Source organism: Balaenoptera acutorostrata, chromosome 1 (assembly GCF_949987535.1).
Source record: "Balaenoptera acutorostrata chromosome 1, mBalAcu1.1, whole genome shotgun sequence".
In the NCBI taxonomy this organism is placed as follows: Eukaryota; Metazoa; Chordata; class Mammalia; order Artiodactyla; family Balaenopteridae; genus Balaenoptera; species Balaenoptera acutorostrata.
This window is the reverse complement of record NC_080064.1, coordinates 182,304,557-182,330,174: the sequence shown is the minus strand read 5'-3', so window position 1 is coordinate 182,330,174 and position 25,618 is coordinate 182,304,557. Positions and strand designations below refer to the sequence as shown.

At 36.7% G+C, this 25,618-nt stretch overlaps 1 protein-coding gene across 3 annotated transcripts in view; it reads left to right on the top strand.

Annotated features, from left to right (window-relative positions):
- SPATA17 (spermatogenesis associated 17) overlaps positions 1 to 25,618 on the top strand; it is a 199,524-nt gene that overhangs the window by 37,970 nt on the left and 135,936 nt on the right. For all 3 annotated transcript variants that reach the window (XM_057556589.1, XM_007173524.2, XM_057556584.1), the window contains 2 exons: positions 9,124 to 9,174; positions 20,779 to 20,882. In XM_057556589.1, the coding sequence (XP_057412572.1) occupies positions 9,124 to 9,174; positions 20,779 to 20,882 (155 nt within the window). The remainder of the gene's footprint in view (positions 1 to 9,123; positions 9,175 to 20,778; positions 20,883 to 25,618) is intronic.

Here is a 25,618-nt window from a genome sequence, read left to right as displayed (position 1 = left end):
CTATTGTCTGAGCTCGTGTGTTTGATCCTTCAGGATTCATCCTTGGAGAACTCCATGGCTACTGGGCCACATAAAGGGAAAGGGAATTTTTGCCAAAGCTGATATCTTCCCTAGTGCTTAGAATCCTGTCTCTTCCACAGCTGCCATCAAGTTTATCCCTAGAGTTTTCGCCCCCTCTCAGAAGCAATAAGAATGCCCAGTGTCGTATTTTCTTATTACAAAAGCTAACGCCCTGCTCTTTCCCAGGCACGTGGAATATTTACTCCGTTTTTTCTCTTTTTCTGCTCAGACCTCTCCTCTTATCATCCCTGCACACCCTCCGTGTAATTTCTCAGAGCTAAGATTTTAGGGCAGCAAAGCCAGGGATGGACAGTCACATATAAATGGACTGAAGCAAAAATGCATAAAAGGACCCGCTACTTTCGTGGGTTGGGGATTGGGCCATGAGTTATGGATAGTGTTTGAATCTACATTAATTGTCCTGTCACACACATAGTCCTATAGTAATTGTTTAAACCACCATTTCCAAATTTATTCTGCATAAATTTTTGTTTTTGCCTAACAGCTATATATCAATACAATAATAATAAAAATGCTATATAGTATATATTAGGCTACAAAATGAGTGGTATAGTTAGCAATTTTAAAACTTTAGTAACAGTTGCTGTCACTAAAATTTAGCAAAATTTTTAGCCCTGTATGTAAAATAAGTACAAACAGTGCAGCTATTTTGGAAGCTGAAGAAACAGAGCCTCTTGGTCTCTTTCTCTGTGGCCTCTGTTGTCATCTGAGCCACCAGAGCATGATCTGAAAGCCACTGATTTTAATTTGCTTGTCTGGGGAAGGATCACAAAAAACTGATGATATTAACTGCCTGGGGGGAAGAGAACTTGAGGAATAAGCGTAGGAAGTAGACTTTTTACTGTAAACTCTTTGGTAGCTTTTGAATTTTAAACACTGTGAATATATTATCTGTTAAATAAATTAATTAAAAAGGAAAGTCAATTTAAAAGGTACTCCCCCCACCAAACACACACAGGCAAGTAATAAGCGCTCAGGTGAGAAGTCAATGTTATCTCCAAAAGTCTAAGCGGTGAGACTTGCACTGAACCTCGGGGCATCAGTAGACTGTAGCCTGGGGAGAGGGAAGGCCATTTCGGTTAGGAACAGCGTGAATGAAGGTCTGAAACTGGGAATGAGCATGGTGTAACAGGAAATGGTGAGGATGTTGATCTAGATGGCTCAGAGTATTTGAGGAGTAGCGGCAGGTTGGTAAGGAGCTGAGTGTGACTTTAATAGAATAACTTTCTACATTTTTAAAGGACTTTCTTGTTTAAACACATGCTTAACATTCATTGTTTCATATTTTCCAGTAACAGTCTGTCAAGTAGAACGTGCAGGTGTTTTATCTTCATTTTATAGTTGGAGACATGGAGGCTCAGGGTGATCAGATGATGGGCCTAAGGTTCTCAGTTCCTGATCCCTGCAGATCCATATGCTAAGTACCTACTAAAAGTCTTCTCTGGAGGTCCTCAGGTACCCCCAATCTGTTCCTCCTTCTATATTCCCTTATTCAGGTAAATGGTACAACCATTCAGCTGGAAATCCACAGTCATCCTTGCCTCCCCACCACCTTCTTTTCCCCACCCTCTCTCTCTTATCAGTCATCAAATACTTTGCATTGTCCCTCAGAAAATCTCGATTCCAACCTAAACTTGATAATTTTACTCCCATGCCCACAGTCCTCACTGTAGCATACAGCACAAAATTCATACTCTTCAACATGACAGGTCACGTTTTCATAGTCTCATGATTGCTTATCTAACCTCATGTCTTGCTAAACCTGTATAAACATACTCTGGACACGTTAAACCACTTTCCATGATACACCAAGATACGCCATGCCCTACAGGTTTTTTGCAAGTGCTGTTTACTCTGCCTGGAATGCCCTTCTTCACTCTGACCTGCCTCCCATTGGTCTGAATCCCTATTCATCCTTCAAGACTTTACTTAGGATTAACCTTCCGGATCCCCGGAGGCTGAGTATAGAAAGGTAGGAGACTGCAGATACTAGGTGTGCCTTCCTCATGCTTTACTCCTGTAGGTGTTTGTGTCACTGTGACCCATTTGTTTATTTACATCTCTTGTTTGACTGGGAGCTCCTGAGATGCAATGACTATTCTATTTATTATATCTCAAACGATCACAGTAAATGTCACATAGAAAGCCTGTAGAAATTTTTGCTAACTGGATAAATTAATAACTCACCAGGATATAAGTTGGAAGACTTAGCTATGGTCAACCTAGCCGGTGATTGGTATCCATGTGTGCCAAAAATTCTTCCCTACCCGCCTCCTCATAAAAGAATGATTCCTCCCCGTCTCATTGATTTTGGGCTAAGCCATGTGTTGTGGGCCATAGCTACAAGGAAACTTAGCCCACGTGTAATGTGAGTAAGAAATAAACTTTTTGTTTTATAAGCTAGTAAGATAGCTGCATTTTTATCTCAGCAAAGCTGATTAATGGTTGTAATGGCAACAAAAGCATGGATGTTGATAAGAAAACATTCTGAATGGGACACTCAGAGAAGCTTTTACAAAAAGATGTTGTGAGATTTTGAGTTTGTGATGATGTTAGGACACCTCCATGTGGTGGTGTCTTGTAAGGCGATTTTGCTGTCTCTCGGAAGAGTGTCTGGCACATTATAATTAGCACTGAACAAAAGCTTATTAAAGAGGACTTTTAGATGAAGAGTCAGAGCTGGAGATAAAGGTTTTAGAGCCATCATTATAAGATGGCAGGATTTTCTACCTGATGGAAAAGTATCTGAGCAGTAGAGCAGAGGGCCAGGGATTGAGGCTTGCGGAATGCATTAGTAGGATTTAGGCAGAGGAAGGGAGTTATAGGTAGATAATAAACAGAAAAACAGAGACACAATATCACAGGAAGCAGAGGAGAAAACTTGGAGTTATCAACAGTCTCACGTGTGGCAAAGGTCAAACAAAGTGAACTGTGGAAAGTCAGAAGTCCTAGGATCTCTTTAGATAAGTTCTGTATTTTAGACAGCCTCCCTCAAAATTCTACTATACGAGAATATTTCTATCCAGCTTTTAAATAATTCTCACAGCAACACCAGTCAACTTATCCAGTCCTATAGTGTTATGCGTTCTTCACTATGGTGCCCTCACTAACCCACGATAACAGAGCCATTCCAGTTTTCTTTTCTGATTTGATTATTTTTTGCTTCCTGGATAACTATTGTTTTTGTTTATTTTAATTTTCAATGTCCATTCAGATCTCCCTGCTGACTTTCATGCTGCCATATCTGGCGACATAACCCAAATTTGTCCATCATAGGGACCGAGGACTGTTGATTCACAACCTCAAAAACCTTTCCCTGTTAGTGAGGATGTGCTCTGATTCTTCTTTTTTATTAACAGTGGATTTCTAGTCACCTGGTGTGTGTGTTCAGTGCACGTGCATCCCAGACCTCCTGAATTCCTGCTATGATTTTACTGCAACCTGCGCTTCCCATTGGATACTCAAATGGTCCTACTGTTTTGGTCCCCTTCTTGTTTTCAACTGTATAATGTTCTATATAGCTTGTCCTTACCACTTTTTGCTTTATTTCATAAATGGTGAAGTGAAAATAGTTATTTCTGTAGGCGATAGTACCAGAAAAATGTTCAAATATTTCATCTGCCTCTTTCGGAAAACTAACACTTTGAGCGTTACCTGAGTGAATTCATCAATATAACCTAATAGGACAGCTGTATGCATCTTGTTATCCTTTTCAATTTCCCCATTATATAGTTTATATGATGTTTAATATCAAGTACACTATTTTTAGTCACCACACTCTGAGAGCAGCTACCCTGATATACGTGATTAATTCTATATGCATTATTGTGAAATAAATATATATAACTGTAGTTCTAAACAGCTCAATGTTATGTTTTTAAATTGAGATCATTCGGTGAATAACATATATATAGCACCACATTAACAGAACTTGGTTAAAACTTTTTGTTAAAGTATATTAATAGCCTCTGGTAGAACTGATTAATTTAGAAAGATAATTCTCATTAAAAATAGATTATTCTTCAAATTATAAAAATAATTTAATTTATTGCTGAAAAAGCTCACAATACTTATATACTACTTATGATTTTACTGCTCTTCTCACAAAGGTTTCATATTTGATTAGTATTTGAAAGAGTAACAATGGAAAGAAATTCTATTAACTTTAAGTGGAACAAAGGATATCATCTGCTATCCAATCCCATTTTGCGTCGTCATGATAAATACCAGCAGGTTTGTTTTTGAATGGATAGTAAAAATACATAAAATTTCAGTCATTATTTTTAAAACTGATGAGATCGACACGGTTGCTTGTACGGACATTTTTATTTCTCTTCATTAGGTAAATGGATGTTCCTTCTATAGCCCAACTCTCTTTATAAATCTCTTTATAAGGCTTCCAAATCAGTTATATGTTAATGAGGCAACATTTATCACTCTTTAGTGTTAGAGCAGAAAACTGAAACATAATCTATTTTTTCCCCTCAGGATCTGGCATTTTAAATAAATACCAAAGGCTGGATAACTTAAGACTCTGACTTTTCTAATATAAATTTAAAACTTTACTAACATATTTTCATTATAATAATATGATTTAGATTTAGTTTACTTGCTTTTAAAGATTACATTAATAATAACGGTGAAAAATAATATAATTGGCTTTTAATTTTTTGCGTGTGTGGAAGATGGAAGGTTATTTTAACAATCGGCTGTTGATAACGACCAGATTGGTATCAGTTGCCAGCGAACAAGGCAAAGCATATGCACAAAATACTCATGATTATTTGATAATAAATCATTTTAATGATCATACTCAAAATTATGAAATGAGGATGGCACTGAAGTGGAAAATAACAAAGGCACAGGCTCCCCAGATCTGTTATCCATATGTGCATGGCTTCTAAAGTTTCCAGAGTCATCACTTTAATGCAAATATTTCCTCTGTATTGCCCAGTCTAGCAAATAAAGCCAGTTGATCTGGTCAAGTTCATATAGATGTGTTACTCAAATTTATTATAAATATGTATTACTTTAAATGTTCTGTTTTTGAAAATGATTGACCGTTTGAAACTCTGGTTTTCTTGGTTTCCAACCTAAATGCTCAACAATAATGGAAAGATTAGTTAATTTATGATATGTTCATTAACAAAATATCAATGTAGCCATTGTATATAAACATATGTGAAGAAGGAACTTGAAACTGAGGAGAAGGACATACCTGTACTAGATCTGTCTACTAGGTGGAAAAGCCTTTAATAGAAATTAAGCCATCAGGGATTTAAGGAGAAGAATTTGCAATCTGAATTTAAGACTTAAGAGGAGAAACATTTCTAGTTCACAGGGTCTGGAACATGGCTATGGGAAGTGGATGTCATTGCGACTGGGAAAGGCAGGCAATAGTGAGAGCAGGTAATTGAGTGTGTTGTATATGTGAATTTGAAAAGCCTCAAGATACGGCAGGAGTTGTGGTGAAGAATAAGATCTTTAGCTTGGTGTCAAAACGTTTAGAGCGTATTATTGGAGTAGGTCAGGGGAGGCGAGGAGGGGAAAGGAGAGACCTGAGGACGGGTGACAACACCAAAAAGGGAGAGAGAGTGATAAATGTGAAAAGCTTGAGAGTAAACTGAGGTTTTGTGTTCTTTGGGTTTTTGTCGTGGTAGTTGTTGTTGCTTCTAAAGGAGTACTTCCTGCTGGTTTGAAATGGTTTGAAAGTATCCACTGGAGCCGAGAGAATGCCAGCAGCTTCTTCCAGTTGCTGGTCCTTAGACTGGGGGAGAAAAGGTGGTTTCTCCTATAAATGTTTGTGAGAACAGCAGGAGACAGAGGATTTGGACAGCTAGGAAAGGATGATAAGACATTTTCGGCAAGGGGAGTAGTAGGACGTGAAGAAGAAAAGATAATAATTTGATCAGATTGAGGTTTAAAGGAGTGGCGTGGTGGGAGATAATTGGAGAACAAAATTGGGACCTGGTGTGGTGAGCTTTGAATATCACTTGACCTCTAAGAGAGTGGTTCTAACCTATCCCCACCCCCGCCCCTGCACTGTAGTTCACCTGGTAGAAAAAAACGGAAACTCAAAACATGAGACATGCTCCCATCGATATCATGGTCCAATCCCATTGAACAGCAGCCCTGTCCAAAAGGTCCACATGGATACTGACCACTCAGAAAATCGATTTTAAAAGAAATACAACTTCCAGAAAAAATTTCAGAAGCCTTCTGAAAATTGAGCTAGGTGACATGACAAGGGCCATATGGCAAACAAGTGGTTTATTTAGTGTTCAAATGCTGTTTTTCATCCCAGGAATTCTTCCTACTCTATCTGTTGTAAATGCAACATATCAATTCTGTTTATCTTTCTCCCTCTCCCTCTCTTTTCCCCTTCCTTCATTTAGTCAACAAATAGTTGGGAAACATCTATAATTGAGCATCGTGTTTTCATTACATTGAAATTTATCATCTTTTATGCTTGATTTTCACCCCAGATCTTTAGTCTTTCTCTTTAAAATAGACTTGGTACCTTAATGATAAAATAGGAAATTAATATATAGTCAGGAAAATTTTGGGATTTTTCTCTGCTGATGAATTACTATAGTCTGTCATTCTTGGATATGTTATCAATATTTAGTAGCTGTGATATATTTGCTTATCCAACTCCATGGAATGGAAAACAAAAAAACTTTTAGGACAGAATCCTGGAAAATAATATTAAGAACAAGGGTTTTTATATGAATTATAATTTAACTACTCATGTAACCAAAAGAACAAATATTAGTATAACAAATAATCGTCACTGCTCAGAATAGAAATATAGAGACTTAGACAGTACTTTACAAAATTTCAAAGTGTCCAATGTGTCTCATAGGTAGCTTATGGAAATGCATGATTCACATTCACAAATGATTTTTTAGTGTTTTTAAAAATTGTGGTAAAATATATATAGCATAAAATTGATCATTTTGACTATTTTTAACTGTACTGTTCAGTGACATTAAGTACATTCACATTGTTTTGCAAGTATCACCACTAACAATCTCCAAAACTTTTCCATCATCTTAAAGGGAAACTCTATACCCACTAAACACTAGCTCCTCCTCTTCCCCCAGTGCCTGGTAACTCCTATTCTACTTTTTGTCTCTGTGAATTCAACTAATCCAGGTACCTCATATAAGTGGATCGTACAATGTTTTTGTGGTACTTTCAGATCTGGGCTATAGAATTGAGAATCAATGTAACATCCATCTGTGCTTCACATGAGAATGATAACCTGGAATCAAAGTGCTTTCCCACCTTTGAACTATAAAATTCAAAATTCTTAGGCTCAAACCTATATCTCTTCTTTGTTCAGAATAAAATTTAACCTCTTATACCTTTTGGAATTTTACTTATAGTTAAATTACATACTTTTAGCCGCAAAATGTGTAACAGTGATGATCCCTTTCCTAATGACCATCAGCTATGTCCCAAGCACCTTAAATACCTTATCTTATTTTATTCTTCACAAGAACTCCACGGAGTATGTGATGTCCCATTTTGTAAGGCTAGAAGTCAAGACTGGATGACTTCAAGTAACTTGTTCAAGCCGCACAGCTGGTAAGAGCAACGTCAGGACCTGAACTCAGGTCTGTGGCTTGAAAGCTCGCTAATGCGCACTGCTGCTGACTGAACAGCAATATGAAAAAAGATAAGAAACAATATCTTTTTCTGAACCCAACTTTCTCAAATATATAATTTCCAATATGTTTCTTCTGTGTAAAAATATTTAATGGTTATATTTGCCTTGAAGAAGTACTCTAATATTTTAAGTTGACCTCAAACACCAAGATTTATGCCTTGCTTGCTATAATGAAGAAAGAGAATTTAAAATGAAGTAACATCATTGTGTTCATTTGTAAATAACATATTGCAGCCAACTGTTTCCTAACTGCTCAGACTGTTGATAACTAATCCAGCCCTGCTGCTCTCCACAGACAATTTGCTTTGGATCAGATCAGGCAATTCAAACAATACTAATTACAGTGAAACCCTTTTGTATGAATTCCTGTTTGTTGCAGGGAAGAAAACCCCTGTATCAAAGGCTAAGGCACTTATCTCTGATTTTTGCTGAAACATAACACCTATTGCCTAAGTTCAAGTTTATATTAGTCTGATGAGTTTTGACTGAATAAAATGGATAAAGTTGTATTTTGTGTGGAAAAAATATGTATTTCAATGTTTATTGTACTGTCATGAATTATGTTAATTGTATCTTTTTAATTGAAAGAGCAGATGTGGAAGTTTTATTTAAAGCAATATTTTCATTGAAATAAGCTATGTTGCTAAATGATTATTTACTGTCACAGAGATTCATGCATTAAAAGACAAATGTGTCTCTACTAGAAAGAAACCAAGTCTTTAGGAAGTCTTCATTATGTCAGGGGATTTGCTGTAACATGATATCATTGTATTTATGATTTTATGGTGTTAAAATGAATATTAAATGAAACAAAATTCCCAAGGATTACTCAGGAGGCAGCTAAGTACATAACATTTTGTACAGATGGTTGGAAGGCACAATTTTGCTCCATCACTGCATCCATATCCTTGAACGATTTCGACTGAAGACAGCATTTCTTTGAATTTTTCATTAAACCAGACGTCTTGAAATATGAATTCCTTTTATGTTTCTGTGAGTTTTGGCTAAAAGAACCCCAGTGAATAAATCATACAATACTACACGTCACCAGCACTTGTGAATATTTCTGCTTTGTTATTCTATTCTCAGTAGAGCACCATTGATTATCAAACTCAGCGGACAGCATTTTATGATCATATATCTCCATTAGCTCCTAGTTTGACTACCATAGATTTTTCTGGTTAAGCCTGCATTATGTATTAGGAAGCCTATCTCTTCAATACAAAGTTTGATTTCATTTTTCTAAGCATGGAACTCTTATTATGTATTATGTATAAAGATTCTTATCTTTTATATGTAAAAATAGGCTGCACTGTCTTTGTGTGAAACTAAAATATATGCCATCTTTTTTTTTTCTCGATTCACAGTTAGCATATTACACTATGAAGATGAATCTCTACAATGCAATGGCTGTCAGGGTAAATATTTCTTCACTTGTTAAACAAATGAAAAGTCAATTGTGCCCTGAATTCGCTTTTAATAAAATGAGCAAACCAGAATAATGCAAATTTGATTGATATGCTAATGGTAAAGAGAGAAAAGAGTACATAGTTAAAAAGTTAGCTGTACTAAATATTCTTGGCAGTATTAAAAATTAGAGTAAAATGTAAAACATGTAATTATCAATGCTTATGTTTTAGAATGTTAAATATCTCTGAGCCATGACTAGAGAAAGACTGTAAATATTAATGAAGCAATGTATTAGTTTCCATATGTCATATAAAATACTGTGATAAATAGATGAGCATGGTTCTGGAATATAAGATTCCTGCCCAATACAAATCAATTAGAAATTATTCATATGATTTCACAGTAATAAAGTCAGTTTCCAGCTTAGAAGTTTTATTTCTATCATTTCTGTGTTCACTTTTATGTGTTATTTGCCTAATAGGAAGCTGAATTTAGCGATTATGAGGCTTCCTTGGTTTCTGCTAAGATTTGGGGAAGAACCACGACAAAAGTATAATTTCTTTTGTATCAGACAATATGATTTTAGCTTAATTGTGAAGCTATTATAAATGGGGAAATTACTTAAGTGAATTTCATCAATGTCCTTAAAACCTATGTTTTAATGTTACCCTATTATATTCTCTCTCATTAATCTATTAATTCTTGCTTCTGCTAATAACGGATTTTATTTTGGGTGAAGAAAGATAGTAAAATACCTTCTGAAAGTCCTGTGTTGAACTAAGGCAAGTTGAATTAACATTATTTTGCTGACTTACACTGCTTTGGGAAGGGACTTTCCTATGCAGATGTGAGTGTGTTGGAGCCCAGCCCAGGGCAGATCTATAGTATCTGTCTACCTCTCGGTGGTTCTGTAGTGTAAGGGAAAAAAAGAAGACGAAGAAGTAGATCTTTTTTGCTTCTTTTCCAGAGGCAGATACTCCAGATGCACTGGGCTATATTTACCTTTCTTAGAAATCCAGTAATATAAGAAAATAATGTGGCTTTCATCTTTTAACGGGAATGCTTGAGTCTGCGAATTTAGGAGATTCTGATTCTCTGTACAGCTCTGCCAAAGACTTAACCTCTGAGCCTAAAACAGTGTTAGATTTTTTTCTTTTCTGCATGCCCTTTGTCAGATATGTCTGCAAAGTAAAAAGCAATAAAAAGACGGAGGACCTAAAGCAGTTGATGGCGGGAGGCTTAGACGTCCCCATAGATCACCATAGGTCACCAAGGGAGACAGAGGCACAGGAGTCAGGGTTAGAAAAATGCATTCTCTTGTTTATTATTTAGCCCCAAATTTTGTATTGAATTCTGATCTGGCTTGAATCATTAAGATTCCTTTTACCTTGACGGGGTATATCTAAGAAACTCATATCAAACCAAGCCACTCAGAAGGCAGTGTTTTTGACTTATTCTAACATCATACTAAAAGCTACATTTCCTAACGTTACTGAACCAAACTTGGGTCCTCTTGCCCATACACTGTAAAGCCAATCTACTGACACTGGGTTGTGGTGAAGGAAAGTGGAGCATTTATTGCAGGCACCAAGCAAGGGTTCCCGGTAGCTAGTGCTTAAAAGGCTGGAACTCCCTGAAGGCTTTCAGGGAAAGGTTTTTAAAGACAGAGTGAGGGAGGGGGTTGTGGGGTGTGTGATCAGCTTGTAAACATTCTTCCGATTGGTTGGTGGTGAGGTCATCAGGAGTCAACATCATCGCCCTTCTGGTTCCAACCGGCCTGGGGTCTCCGTGCTTGCGGGCAACATACAGTTAACTTCTTCTGCTTGGTGGGGGGTTCAGTATCTGCAAAACAGCTCAAAGCATATGGCTCAGAATATTATCTATAGTCCTTGAGGAGGAACTAAAGGTCCTTAACTTTGTTTAATGGCTAAACTATTATTATTTTGTCTTGCTTGACTGTTTTCCTCTCTTTCTGCATTTTCTCATTTCTCTGATTAAACTTATTCTTTGGAACTTGGGGAAGGCCTAGGAGGCTAAAGCTTCTCTACAGACAAGAGGCAGATGGAGGGCGCGGGGTGTGGGTCAGTTCCGGGAAGGCCCCATAGGGTCCTGCTCGGTCACACCTAATAGTATTGCCCAGGGTTACCTCATCTTTGCTTAACATCAGCGGACAATGTTGAACTCTCCCTAAGTCCTGTGATCCTAGAAAACAGAAAAGTTTAAACCCCTCCCCCCCAACTCTTTTGTGTTTTGGAAACAGCTTACTGCAAAAAAATCCACTCTTCCCCATATGACTTAGCTGTGGATGGTCCCTTGTTTACCTATGACAAGGCCAGACACAGTCCCCCAAATTCCCATTTTTTTAACCTCACAAATGATTAGCTGAACTGCTTGTCTCCATCGATCAACTGGAAAAAACATGTTTATTAACCAAACTATGCTTAAGGTTCTCTCCTTCGCCTAGGTCCCTGAACTTTAGCCAGCATACGGCATCTCCTTAGTACCTCCTCTTGAGAATGCGCTTCAGGGTAAAGCATTCTCAGATCTCCTATATGATTATGCCACCCTTTTATCCCACTTCCCCACATCAGGTTCTTTCCAGCCTTGTTCACACCTTCCTATTAAAGGAAAACTCTTTTTGCCTAAGTTTCGCCATGTTTGCAAATCTTATGGTCAAAGATTCTCCTCATCGCAATAGTCCACCTCTACCCCTGCAGGAGTCACTCACCCCTTCTTTCTTGCAGTAATTCTTTCAAATCAAGTCTCTCCTTGCTAGGTCCAGGTTTTTTGGGGTTTTTTTAAACTTTGGGTTTATTTATTTATTTATTTATAGCTGTGTTGGGTCTTCGTTTCTGTGCGAGGGCTCTCTCTAGCTGTGGCAAGCGGGGGCCACTTTTCATCGCGGTGCATGGGCCTCTCACTATCGTGGCCTCTCTTGTTGCGGAGCACAGGCTCCAGACGCGCAGGCTCAGTAGTTGTGGCTCACGGGCCTAGTTGCTCCGCGGCATGTGGGATCTTCCCAGACCAGGGCTCGAACCCGTGTCCCCTGCATTGGCAGGCAGATTCTCAACCACTGCGCCACCAGGGAAGCCCCAGGTTTGTTTTTTATTTGACACATTCCAGGAGAGAAGGGTAGAGGTGGGAATGCAATGGTCATTAAAGCAAAGGGAAGGAAGACTTGAGCATTACCTAGAGGTTGAAATGATCCACTAAAGACACTCAGGAATTTTTGCAAGGCTCTGTGGAGTATGTAAATACTACTGTGGGAAATATATAATAGAAACCCTTCTCTACAAAGATGTTCAAAGACTTCCTTCAGAGGTTTGGATGAGTTAATTTGGTAACTTGGTAATGAGGAATCAGGAATGAGGCTTGCTGGCACAGAGGCTGATGTGATTACCTAACAAAGATTAATTTTTAGCATTGAGTGATCACATGACTGGTGCTGAACTTATTTGTAATGGACTTGGGCAGATCTATTTGTAAGTGGAATTTTTGCAAGATGGTGCTCTGAAAATTTGTCTCTCTGCGGGAAAGAGAGGCTGAAGAGACCAATGTGTGGTCCACATACCTTCATGGCGTACACATCTGAAGATTACAACCCTAGCTTGATACCAGCAGCTGAAGTTTTACTTCTACTAGCTACAACTCTGCCTTTTCAGTTTTTAAGCTATGAAGTAACTTTGCTCAAAAGAGCTACCCTTTAAGTGATTAAAATGTGGGTGGCAGTGAGTGTACAGGTGGAAGAACTTCTAGGAGTAACAGATAACTACCAGAAATCTATATGGCCAGTAATATTCAGACAGATATATTTTTATATATGCACCTAAATCATACAGTAGAAAATAAAAAAACTTTTGTCTTACTCTGCCTCATATACTGAGTCAATTGCAAATTATGTATTTGACTATTGACTCCTAGCATGACAAGTTATATTCAATTGTCAAAGAGGCTAGCGGACCATTCTGAAAAGAGAAGGAATTTAAAATTTTCATTGGTAGCTAATCCATTCCTAAATAGATGTCACTTTTTTTATAATGAAGAATAAATTATATGTATGTGATTATTTAATGTCATAGATATTCATATCTTGATTTGCTGCCTTTATTTTTTAAAAGGTCACCTTTTCTCTATAGATTTTACCATCCCCCTACCCGTGTAGAATTGATCACTCTCCTTTTTTTAATGTCCCTATTTTACCATCAACATACCTCTGTTGTAGAACCTGTAACAATTTATTATCCTTACTAATTTACATGCCTGTGTCCACCTCCCCCCCCCAACACTGTAAGTCTCTTGGGGCCCGGATCCTATCTTCTTAGTCTTTGTATCTACAGTTCCTGGCTTATACTAGGTTGTTAAATAAATGTCCCTGAATAAATCAATGAACGTTGGCTCATGCTTTTTTAAACAAGGAGTAAAAAAGTTGTTTGTTTTAAATATTCTTTGTTTAGGTCCCTTGGCGGCCTTGATGGAAATTATTTAAGCCTTTGCTGGTAGATCTTTAAGGCTTTTTTGAGTGCCCGACTAGGCTAGGTGGTGTGGATAAACTGGACGTGGGAAGGTAATATTTGGTCAGTGCAGTTCATATGTGAATGGAAGACCTCATGAGCTTTGTGACGTTGCCAAAGTGTTATAACAGGTACAGGCTTGAAGGAGGCTTGCTATGATATCAGCTGCTGTCAGAACCCACAGTGTGCCTGTACAAAACCCCTGCGACTGATTTGCAGCTAAGCCAGTGACAGTCAATTAATACAGCAATAAATTGGTCAGTAAATTTTTATCTTAGCTCCTGGGGCCCTATTCCTCCTGTTTCTCCGTGCGACACATTATTGCCTTTTTGGTCTTTAATTTGAATTTACTCCAGATTAGGGTTCTGCTTTTCCTCCAGCATCTTGGCTGCTGCTCTGTGGATCTCATTTAAATTTGGCCTCCAACTTTTTTTTGTTCAGTTCTCACTCTTTGAACAGCTTTTAGTATCTTACACAAATGTCATGAGTTGATTCATCTACTCAACTTCTTTCTCTCCCTGTCCCACCTAGGTGTACGATTGTGTATCTTTTTACAGCCTGACGTAGAACTGACCCTCCATTTCTGATGTTAGTGAGCATCTACTTAAGCATTTGGGTGTCACTTCAGACCCTCCAAACACAGGGCTTGGAGAATCAGTTTTCTAATAATATAAAGACGAAAGGCAAAATTACTTTATGTGTAGAAAGCCCATTTATAAATATCCACAGGTAGCAAAAAAAAGTGCAGTTTACTGGAATTATTTCATCCATCCTAAGGTCTTTTACTTGTTCCTTTTCTCCAGTACTTTGATTCATGGTTCTCGACATTTAGGATTTTTTTTTTTTAATTTTTTAAAATTTATTATTTATTTATTATTTTTATTTTTGGCTGTGTTGGGTCTTTGTTTCTGTGTGAGGGCTTTCTCTAGTTGCGGCGAGCGGGGGCCACTCTTCATCGCGGTGCGCGGGCCTCTCACTACTGCCGCCTCTCTTGTTGCGGAGCACAGGCTCCAGACGCTCAGGCTCAGTAGTTGTGGCTCACGGGCCCAGTTGCTCCGCAGCATGTGGGATCTTCCCAGACCAGGGCTCGAACCCATGTCCCCTGCATTGGCAGGCAGATTCTCAACCACTGCGCCACCAGGGAAGCCCCAGGATTTTTTTTCTTTATGGCTTTTGTTTACTGGCTGACCCCATCCAGGATGAAGCCTATTGTATGGAGTGACACATGTCTTATATCTAATTCTTCCATTTCTAGGGATACGTCCATTCAGCCTCAACTGTGTTTTCGAGGCCCCCATTTCCCCAGTAGAATGGTTCCAGATTCTCATACTTACTACCCAAGCGTGAATGGATATAGCTGGTAGATACCTGAGTATACCTTAGTCAAACCAACTGCCAGTGAGGGCTATATGTCTCTGAGGCATATATGCAAGAACAAGATTGCAATACCACATAACTCCAAATCTTGGTAAGTCAGAACCACTGGTAAATAATAATGATAACAGTTAGCAATTGAATAGCAGTTACCACTCTCCAGGCACCATTCTAAGTATTTTAAATATTTTAACTATTGTCTGACATGAGCAACTCTCTGAGGTAGGTATCATTATGATTCCAATTTGAAAGATGAGAAAATGGAATCGCAGAAAGGTATCTTGCCCAAGGTCACATAGCTAGTAAGTGACAGTGTTAGAAATTGAACCCAAGAGGTCTGGTACCCACATTCCTGTTATTTCTGGTCACATATAGACTTGCCTTTACTTCTAGTCTTCTTCTCCTTTCTTCAAAAATCTGGATGAGAGCAACTATATGAACCCTCGACTGAGCTGTTAGGGAAATTTTATTGCTTACACTCTGGTTTTCTTGGTTGCCTGACCCCATGACCCTGGTAATTCATGAGCATTCTTACTGGTAGTACATTTCACTCAGGGAATTCTAAATTTAGTAATAATTCGTTGAAAACCAAGTTGAGACATCCCAATTCAGTGTCACGTGCTTCCCCTTGTAGGCAGAATTGGATGGCTTAGGATGAAAAACGTCACCTTATAAATGAATGTTTGAGCTGTGGTCTTCACATATTGCTATTGTTAGCATCTGGATTTGTCATCTATCATAACCCCAGGTAAAACACCGTTCTTGCTACAATTTTAAATGGATTTTTGTATAGGATGTAGCAAACGATGAAAGAGAATCTGTCATTTCTTTCCTGTATGGAGTACAAGGTGCAGATCACATAGGTTTTTGTGATCCAAAAATTTGAATTTGGTTGTATTTGAACCTCCGCCGTACCTGTTTTGGACCCTGAAAAATTAGTGCAAAGAAAAGAGGACTCTAACTTTGTTAAAACTTTAGAAGCCCCACCAAATCATTACTAGGACTGCTGTTTTTCAACTGCGGATCTCTCCCTTTATAAATTAACTCTTAGAATATACTGGTCTTCAATAAACTCAACTTAATGAGGATATATAATCTGGCACAGACTTTGGAAGTTAACAAAGGTAAACTCTCTAAGCATTACTGATTCCTTGCAATTCCTTTGAAAAGCCTCCTTTGGGTCATCTCACACATCTTGAATCCTAACTGGAGCAAGGTCATATGAATGCAGATTTCAAGAAGTGCTAATATGTCGTATCTTGGAGATCTCTCTTGAAAAATATGTTCCATCAGACTTTTTCCTTTCATTATCAAAGATCTATGAGGAATGAAAAATGCTAATAATCTAAAACTTAGAGAGTTTTAAAGAACTGCAGATGTAATTAATTGTTTAAGGTAGAATTTCTTTTACCCTGGAAACCTTGTCCATGTTATTGATCAATCACATATACTTTCTCAATGGTATTCATGGGTGTCTCAACCGATCCTTTATTGTTGCAGTTATTTTAAATAATTCAACTTGAAATTAGTGCCCCGAGACATTTTAGTTCAGATAGAAATCCTCACTTAAAGGAAAATAAGGACTATAATAACAAGAGGACCACTAGAGTAACATATATATATAACATATATAACATATATAACATATATATAGGTATGTTTTTGACATGATAATGTAGTGGCATTGAGAATGAAAACTTTGATATTACTAGTTTTAAACACCCTATCTTTGAAAATTTAGTAAATCCACTTTTCTGTGCTCACTGTATAGTCTTCTAGAATGTTGAACATTCTAATAAGTAAAAGTATAATTATGATGTGTCCTATTTATATGCTCTCATATACATTTAGAGCATTAGTCCTGGGAAGGGTATCATCAGTGAATTTGTCTTTCATGTTTTAATTTTAATTTTAGGTGCCAAAACATTTTTTCTCTCTTTTGATAACATTAAGATTACTGTGAATTTTGAGGAATAATAATAAACCCAATGGAGGGAAAATCTTTTCTATGAACAGATGGCTTTTGATATATCAAGGTTTTGCCATTTATTTTAGTGCTTAAAATAAACATTATTTATAAGACCACTTACATTTTGATGTTACTTAATGAGGAATATGCATCATTGATTTGACTAGCTTAAGAGGTCATTTAGAACTTGCCCGTTAACAAGCTGTAATCTGCTGAGCACGCAATGACTTTGTTTAAAATTATCTATTCAGAGCTGATCAATGACAATAATTGTTTTATACCAATCACTTCTGAAAGTTGCTAATTACTTTGAAGGACATGAATACTAGCCCGTTTTTGGAAGTCGTAACCCACTCACCTTGAAATTATCAAAAGTCATTTTGTTATCAAAAGTCATTTTGCCTCTTGAAAGTACTTTGTTTTAAAAAAATTAAGTTTATTCACTAGTACTGGGATATCAACAGGAAACATAGGCAAAATTTAAGATGTCGTTTGTTTCTATAACAGGAAGTATGGTAGAATCTCAGCTATTTGTATCTTATATCAATTAGATATTGGTTAAACTGGGCTCTCTATAATGTAAGAAAATGGTGTCTTTTATATTAAAGAGCATTGCACACACTCTTTCTCTTTATACAGTACATCCCTCAGATGTTTTAGTGGAAAGAGCCTGGGCTTTGGAATAAGACAGAGCTGGGTTTGTATCCTGGCTCTGTCATTTACTCTTTTACTGGTATTGCTGTGACCTTAATCAAGTTATTAACCTCAGTTTCTTCATTTTTAACATGGAGATCATGCCCTCTTCACAAGGTTACCATGAGAATTAAAGCAGTTAGCCTAACACCTGGCACATTCATGGAGTTCAGTAAATTTTAGATTCTTTACTTCACTGGATGGTGGCATCTTCATCCACTCACACGCCCAGCTTCACTCACTCACCTCTAACAAAGGCACTGAAAGGTTATTATTATACTTCAGTGTGGATGAGTTTTAATTTGTTATCTTAACCATCACTTAACCTATTATGAGCTTTAATACCCAGTTGTGAATACCAGGATTTGTCTTGGAAAGGAATCGTAGCATGCTTTTGGGTAGATGTTTAAGGAGTTGGTGCATTAGAAGACTGTCTGAGAGCTTAATGGTGGGCCCTGAGGGTGTGGTTAGTGCTGTTTGTTTAGTTGCTCAGTGTGGAGTGGGAAGGAACCCATGCCATTGGCCTCTGTTAGTTCCCTTCCTACTGGCACAGATTTTTCAGCCAGTGTCAGAGTTTGCCCTTTCAACTTCTTCTCTCCAAGTGGGCATCCCCACTACTCTGCCATGACCTAATCATAAACCAGCATCCTCCGTCTTTCCTTCTCAATACTTCAGCATGCATCTTTTATGTTTTCTGACACATTTAATCTTACTTGATTTAAAATTCAGTGGTGTTTTCATGTAATAGGTAGTCCATCCCTTAACAGTATTTGATATCCTAATATTTTCCCATGCTTCCTGAGTCACTTCTATTGCCGATGATGGATTTTCTATCAGTAGTTTTGTTTACAACTGTTCCTGTCTTTAATACAATTAATACTGTATATGCAATAAAAGTAAGCTGAAATTCATGTGAAGCCATCCAACCAGCTGTATGACCCAAGGCATTTATTTAAGCTCTCTGTGCCAATTTCCTCTTTTATCAAAGAAAGCTAATAATAATCTCTACCTCAGAATGATACTGTAATGATTAAATTAAATAAGCCAGGAAAATAGTCATTATTCACATGTATAATTTTATATATATATATATATATATATATATATATTAGGAAAATGGTTTTTCATTAGGAAAATGGTTTTTGTATCAATTCCTCCTCTTTCTTTGCCAGCCATAATACGATTTTGGTCAAATTAGAGGGAGGTAGTTTCTAAACTGAGTATAGAACTTTAGAAAAATTAATTTTTCTTTATTTAAATAATTAAGCTCTAAATTAAGATCATTTGAAAAATATTTAGAAAGACACATTCTATAACATCGTTACACTAGCTTGTTATTCTACTTAGTTTTACTTTGCAGAATTAATTTCTCTGATTTAATTTTTCTTATAATAAGAACAGTAAGATAAGTGGTTTTGCATAACTTCAATTATTTTAGTCATTCTATTTTAGTCATTCTCATACTGGGAGGTTGACTGAAACATTTCTTCAAAGTCTTCATGTTTAATATTTCAGATTGTAAAATACCTTTTAAATGGCCATATTTTAAAACAGAGAAAAATAAGGGCTCATAATTCAAGTAAAATATTTTTCCTGTTTATTCTTATAGATCCAGCATTCAAGGTTATAAAAATTTTAAACTCAACATATTTAGTTAAAAAATCATAGGCTTTTGGGATAAAACCCAACGGACTGAGGCTCATTCTCTTATTAATTACTTTTTCCTATGAAAAAATAAATTTTAAAGATGTGTGTTCCTAGCCTAGCTAACTTTGAAAAACATTGGAAGGACTTCATATCCTAAAAAAGAATTGTTCATAGTATGTGAATAATTCATAAATATATGGAAACCGCTGGAAAATTTTAGAGAATGAAGTTAAGTCTTTATGCAAGGCTAAGTTAACATTTTTTTTCAATTTTTTCTATTTCTTCTTCTTCTACTCCTTTAAAGAAGTTGAGGGTTTTTTGGTTTTCCACAAAATTAGGATCTATACATTATAATTTTTGTTTTGAGTGTTTCTAACAGAGGTTGTATTAGCAAAAATAGAGCTTAAAGAGATTGACTGATTCTTCTTATGATTACTAGGGCTTTTAAGGCATCTAGTAGCCCACTTAAGTATGTTTTCTTAGACACCAACACTCCTCTCATCTCAAAAAAAGAAAAAAAGATACTTTCAACAGAAATATTTGTTCATTGAAAATTGCAGTTCACTTTGTTCACAGTTCTATATTGCAGTGGTTTAGAGAATGGGCCCACTGAGTCCTAATTTGATTCCTGAATCCATCACTAATAGCTGAATAATTACGGGAAAATTGAATAACTTCTCTTTTCAGCAGTTTTCTCACCTGTAAATATCTCATAGAAATGTTCTAATGATTAAATGCGTACATACAAACAAAACCCTTAGAATAGTGCCTCACACATAATAAGAGCTCAATAGATGTTACCTACTGTTATTATTAAAGAAGTATTAAAATGTCATGATGAAGGTACAAGACAACATTTTGTTTAAAGATTTTGATAGCACTGAATTTAAAAAGCCCATTAAAGGGAGTTCCTTAGCAGTCCAGTGGTTAGGACTCAGTGCTTTCCTCTGCCATGGCCCTGGGTTCAATCCCTGGTCAGGGAACTAAGATCCTGTAAGCCACGTGGTATGGCCAAAAAAAGAGTCCATTAAAAACATTGATTTCATTGAGATGAAATACAATCTTCAAGCCTGTTGGCTATGAAAAACAAAAAATCTGTTTGGTCAGGAAGTGGAAGAGGTAGGAATTGGTAAAGCAAATTTTTGATCTTTCAATAGTTAATTTCACATTTAGTATTTGTAAAACAATGATAAATATTATAAAAAATTATAGTAACCTAGAGTATGTTTTTGTCTTTATAATATTTTATAATAAATCTATGAGTACAACCTATATTGGCAACTATTATATTAGTGGAAAAGCCTAAGACTTTATTTGATAGGAGGCATCATCCATCATTACCTTGATTTTAAAGAATTATTAATGTTTTCACTAAAAATGTTCACTGGCATATTTCCTCTTTTTATTTAATTCAATAGATTCAGAGGCGGTGGCGAGGCTATAAGATTCGGAAATACTGCTTTAATTATTTTTATTTGAAGGAGTACCTGAAAGCTGTTTCAGAGACCAATGATGCTGTTAGGTGAGTAGTATAATCACTCGTCTACTCGTCACAATTTTAGAAAGGTTACTCCATAGATGTTGATCATTATCAGACTTAGGAACACTTTCTAAAACTAAGTGATATTTTAGGCAGAAATTTATTGATAAGATAGAGATATCTGATTCGCTTTAACAATTTGAGGCTGTTGTATTTTTAAATATCTTGTACTCTTGACTGAAAATTAGATTATTCATGTGTGTAGTAGGCCTACCTTGACACTATGCAGATAGCTTAGTTTCAGTAAAATTGCCTCATTTTGAGATGGATTTATCTGTAAAAGGATTACATAGATGAAGGCTTAAGTATGACAATCCTCAGAACGTGTTCAACGGCAAGAACTTGCCTCTCAAAGAAGAAAACATTATGGAACACATTAAAATGGACTGCTTTACTGTCGGTTTTTATTTCTGTAAACACACAGAAAGATAACACCTGGATTTAGGCCTTAGGACGATGTCTTCTGTAGATTTAAAGTTATTGCAGCACTATTCATTCAGCTTTACCAAAGCTCTATGTACTAAGTTTTCATATAACTTCAAATATAGCTAGTCTTCTCCTCTTGTAATATTGCCCCATTCCAATAACATATAAGCGACATATGCTTATAATAGATTTCAATAAAAAGAAAATAGTGACGAATCATAGTTGACATTTACATAATAGTTTTACTTTCAGTTTTCACATACATTACCTCATTTTACTCTTAACGTTTTTTGAACTAGAGAGAACAATCGACAGTAAGTTGTTAAGACAAAGGTGTTGTCTGAGACCCTAAAATTACATATATATCATAAGAAATATCTAAAAACTAACTTCCCCCCTTTTAACTTTCTCGCATATGTTGTGTGTATAAAAGAGTCTGGTCTTTGGAGATTGAGTATGGGGGATTTGTAAAGTTGATTTCTTTGGAAATAACAATGAAGATTTGGGGAAGCTGGAATAGGATTTAGTTAATGAGAAAAGTTGGAAAACTCAGAAACATGTGGGCCACAGGGACTGCTATTTAATTTCTTCCTAAGAAATCCAAAGTTCTGTTGATGGGCTGGCTATCTGTAAATGGCAGACTTGAGCTTGTCAGGAGGAAGGAGCTAGTGGAAGATGCAAGAGGGAGAATTTGAGCAGGACTGAGCCTAGGGTGAGGCAAGGGAGACTGTTAAGGCACAGAAGTTAAGGAGGCGCTCACTGTCAGGGTCATGCAGGTGCCGACCCTGCACTTCCCCAACCTTGAGAGTGTATCCTTAAATTTTACATTTTAGAGGCCTCACTTGCTTCATCCAAGTCCTATGCCTGAATAGGAGAAGGTTCTTAAAGAGACAAACATGTGGAAGGTGGTTTTAGAAAGGCCTGTTTCTTCTGTTCAACAGATATTTCCATTTATCCTTGTTTTGTTCCTGATTTTACTGGGAATATGTCTAGCCACTAGAGAGCCTGGTGTATCTGCCCTGACAATTTGGTTTAGCCTGGTATTCTTTATCATATTACAGACTTATTGTTTTTACTTCTACCTCTCTTAGAGGTCATATTTTTTTCAGGTGTATATTCTCCATCAGTGATTAATTTCCTAATCGTTTACCCCCTCTTTGTTCTTGTATTTATTCGTAGACTGTTTGTATTTCCTTTGCTATTATTATCATTGTTGTTATTTTTATCTTGGAATGGGGTATTGTAAAAAGACAGTGTTGGGGAAAGGCTAGGGCTGTGCTCTGGGGGTGGTAGGAACATGGTGCATGGAACATGATGGAAGGATTGGCTAGGGATAAATCCAGCAGGGACCATAACTTACCAGGGCATTTTAGACCATATTAAAGCTTGGAGTGGACTTCCTTTTTAAGGAGAGCAGTGACATGATTACACCTGTGTTTTGGCATGCATGTTCAATTGCATTTTTCATAATAGTTATATTTAAATAGTCTGGTACATTTAAAAAATATCTATTAGGGTATTAATTTTGCTGAAATAAAGTGTTTTCTTCTTTCTCACGGAAGAATATGCAACAGATTTGTTTGGATTGTTTCTTCATGTTTCTTTATCCTATTTTCCATTGAAAATCATTGGAATCATGTTACCTAGGACTCTAGTTACCTTTTCCTTCATAACAAATTCCACCCAAAGCAGCTTAAAACAGTACACACTTATTATCTCATCATTTTATCTATCAGGAATCTAGGAGGGCTTTGCTCTGTGCCTGGGCCAAGGTCTCTCATGAGGTTGCCATCTGGCTCTCGGCCAGAGCTGCCGTCTCATATGGAGGCTCGACTGGGGGAAGATCCACTTCTAAGCTCACTCACATAGGCCTCAATTCCTCCGGCCATTGGCCACTGGCATACCTCAGTTTCTTGCCACGTGGACCTCTCCATAGGACAGCTTATAACATGGAAATTGGCTTCCCTCAGAGCAACTGAACCAGAGAACAGGAGAATACATCCAAGATGGAAGCCACATCCTTTTGGTAACCTAATATCAGAAGTGACATCTTATCACTTTGGCTGTACTCTATTCATTTAAAGCAAGAGACTAGGTTCATCCCACACTCAAAGGGGAGGATCACACAAGGGGATGACTTCTGGAGTGGGGATTGTTGGAGGCCACCTTAGAGGATACTTTCCATGTACAGTGACTTGCATATAGTATTTGTTCAATAAACATGTTGATTTTCAGCATTTGCCTAGGACAAAAGTTACTTTACATTAACTTAAGACAATTTTTTTTTAACATCTTTATTGGAGTATAATTGCTTTACAATGGTGTGTTCGTTTCTGCTTTATAACAAAGTGAATCAGCTATAGATATACATATATCCCCATATTTCCTCCCTCTTGCGTCTCCCTCCCACCCTCCCTATCCCACCCCTCTAGGTGGTCACAAGGCACCGAGCTGATCTCCCTGTGCTATGCGGCTGCTTCCCACTAGCTATCTATTTTACATTTGGTAGTATTTATAAGCCCATGCCACTCTCTCACTTCATCCCAGCTTACCCTAACCCCTCCCCGTGTCCTCAAAAAAATGGTTCTGAAGAACCTAGAGGCAGGACAGGCATAAAGACGCAGATGTAGAGAAAGGCAATATTTTTATGTGATGTCTTTTCAAGATTATGTTTCAAACTTTAATATTGTGTCAAAGCAATTATGATGTATCCTAATTACTTATACCAACAAGCATTAAAATGTATAGTTTCTGGATTTCAAAGAACATATGAAAGATCTAGTGCATTCCTCTGTCTTTGGACAGGATAAAATCATTTACAGAAAATAAATTAGTAAAATATACTTTATATCAGAATACACAATTGCACAATTCAAGGCCAGACAACACTGGGCTTAACTTTAGCTTATCTGCTCTTTCATTAATAGAAATAGTTTATCTATTCTATAGTTAATAGTAAAAAACTATATATATATATATATACACACAAGAATATATTCTTTAACCAAGAGTTGACTTATCACAAAGATAAATGGAATTGATTAATTTAAGGCTGAGTTTGCATTTGGTAGACAAGTTTCTTTGTAATATATATCTTGATATGCAAAAATTGCCCCAGGTTATGAATGAGAAAATTATATAATGAAATTAAAAATTAGCTACAGAGTTACAGATTAGTAGCATTAATAAAACATATTAGCTTGAAGTGCAGAAAACTGACTCTTTTTTGGACAGAAATTCAAGCTAAAAGTAATATTCCTCCAAGTTTAATGCTTCAGTGTAGTTGTTGGTTGCTAATAGTGCATAACAGTAGGTCTGTTTTGAGTGTACATTTGTCATTCATTAAAGCAAATTAGTTTTCCAGCATGTTGATTTTGTGTAGCCCTGGTTTGGCTAGAAAGAGTTTTATGGGTATAATTCTTTACCTATCTTTGCATACATCAGCAAAGTTTTTTTTAAAGGATATACTTGTTTATTTTGTTTTTTCTGTAACAGCTTTATTGAGATGTAATTCACATACCATACAGTTTATCCATTTAAAGTGTACAATTCTGTGGAGGTTAGCATTGATATATTCACAAAGTTGTACAACCATCGCCACAATCAATTTAAAACATTTTCATCATCATAAAAAGAAATCCTATACCTTTTCCAGTCACTCCCCCACCCCTACCATTCTTCCCATTCCTGCCCAGTCCTAGGCAACCCCTAATCTACTTTCTGTCTCTGTAGATTTGCCTATTCTAGACGTTGCAAATAAATTGAATCTTATAATATGTGGTCTTTTGTGACTGATTTCTTTCCCCTAGCCCGATGTTTTCAAGGTTCATCCATTTTGTAGCATATATTAGTACTATATTCCTTTTTCCTACCAATTAATATTCCATTTTATGGATAAGCCACATGTTATTTATCCATTTACTAGTTGATGAACATTTGAGTTGTTTCTGCTTTTTGACTATTATGAATGATGGTACTAAGAACACTCATGGACAAGTTTTTGTGTGGCCATATGTTTTTATTTCTCTTGGTTACATCATGAAAGCTTTAAGCTGACAAATTCAAGAATGAGTGGTCAAGAACACTAACTTTGGACGCAGATCAACGTGGATTAAAATCATGGTTCTGCTACTCTCTAGTTTTGTAACCTTGAACTAGTTACTTAATCTTACAGAAATTAGGGTTCTTCATCTGTACACTTTGGAGCAGCAATATTTACTTTGCAGAATTTTTGTGAGGCATGCAGTATAGGAAACATTGAGCATATAATTGACATTCTTCAAATAGAAGCT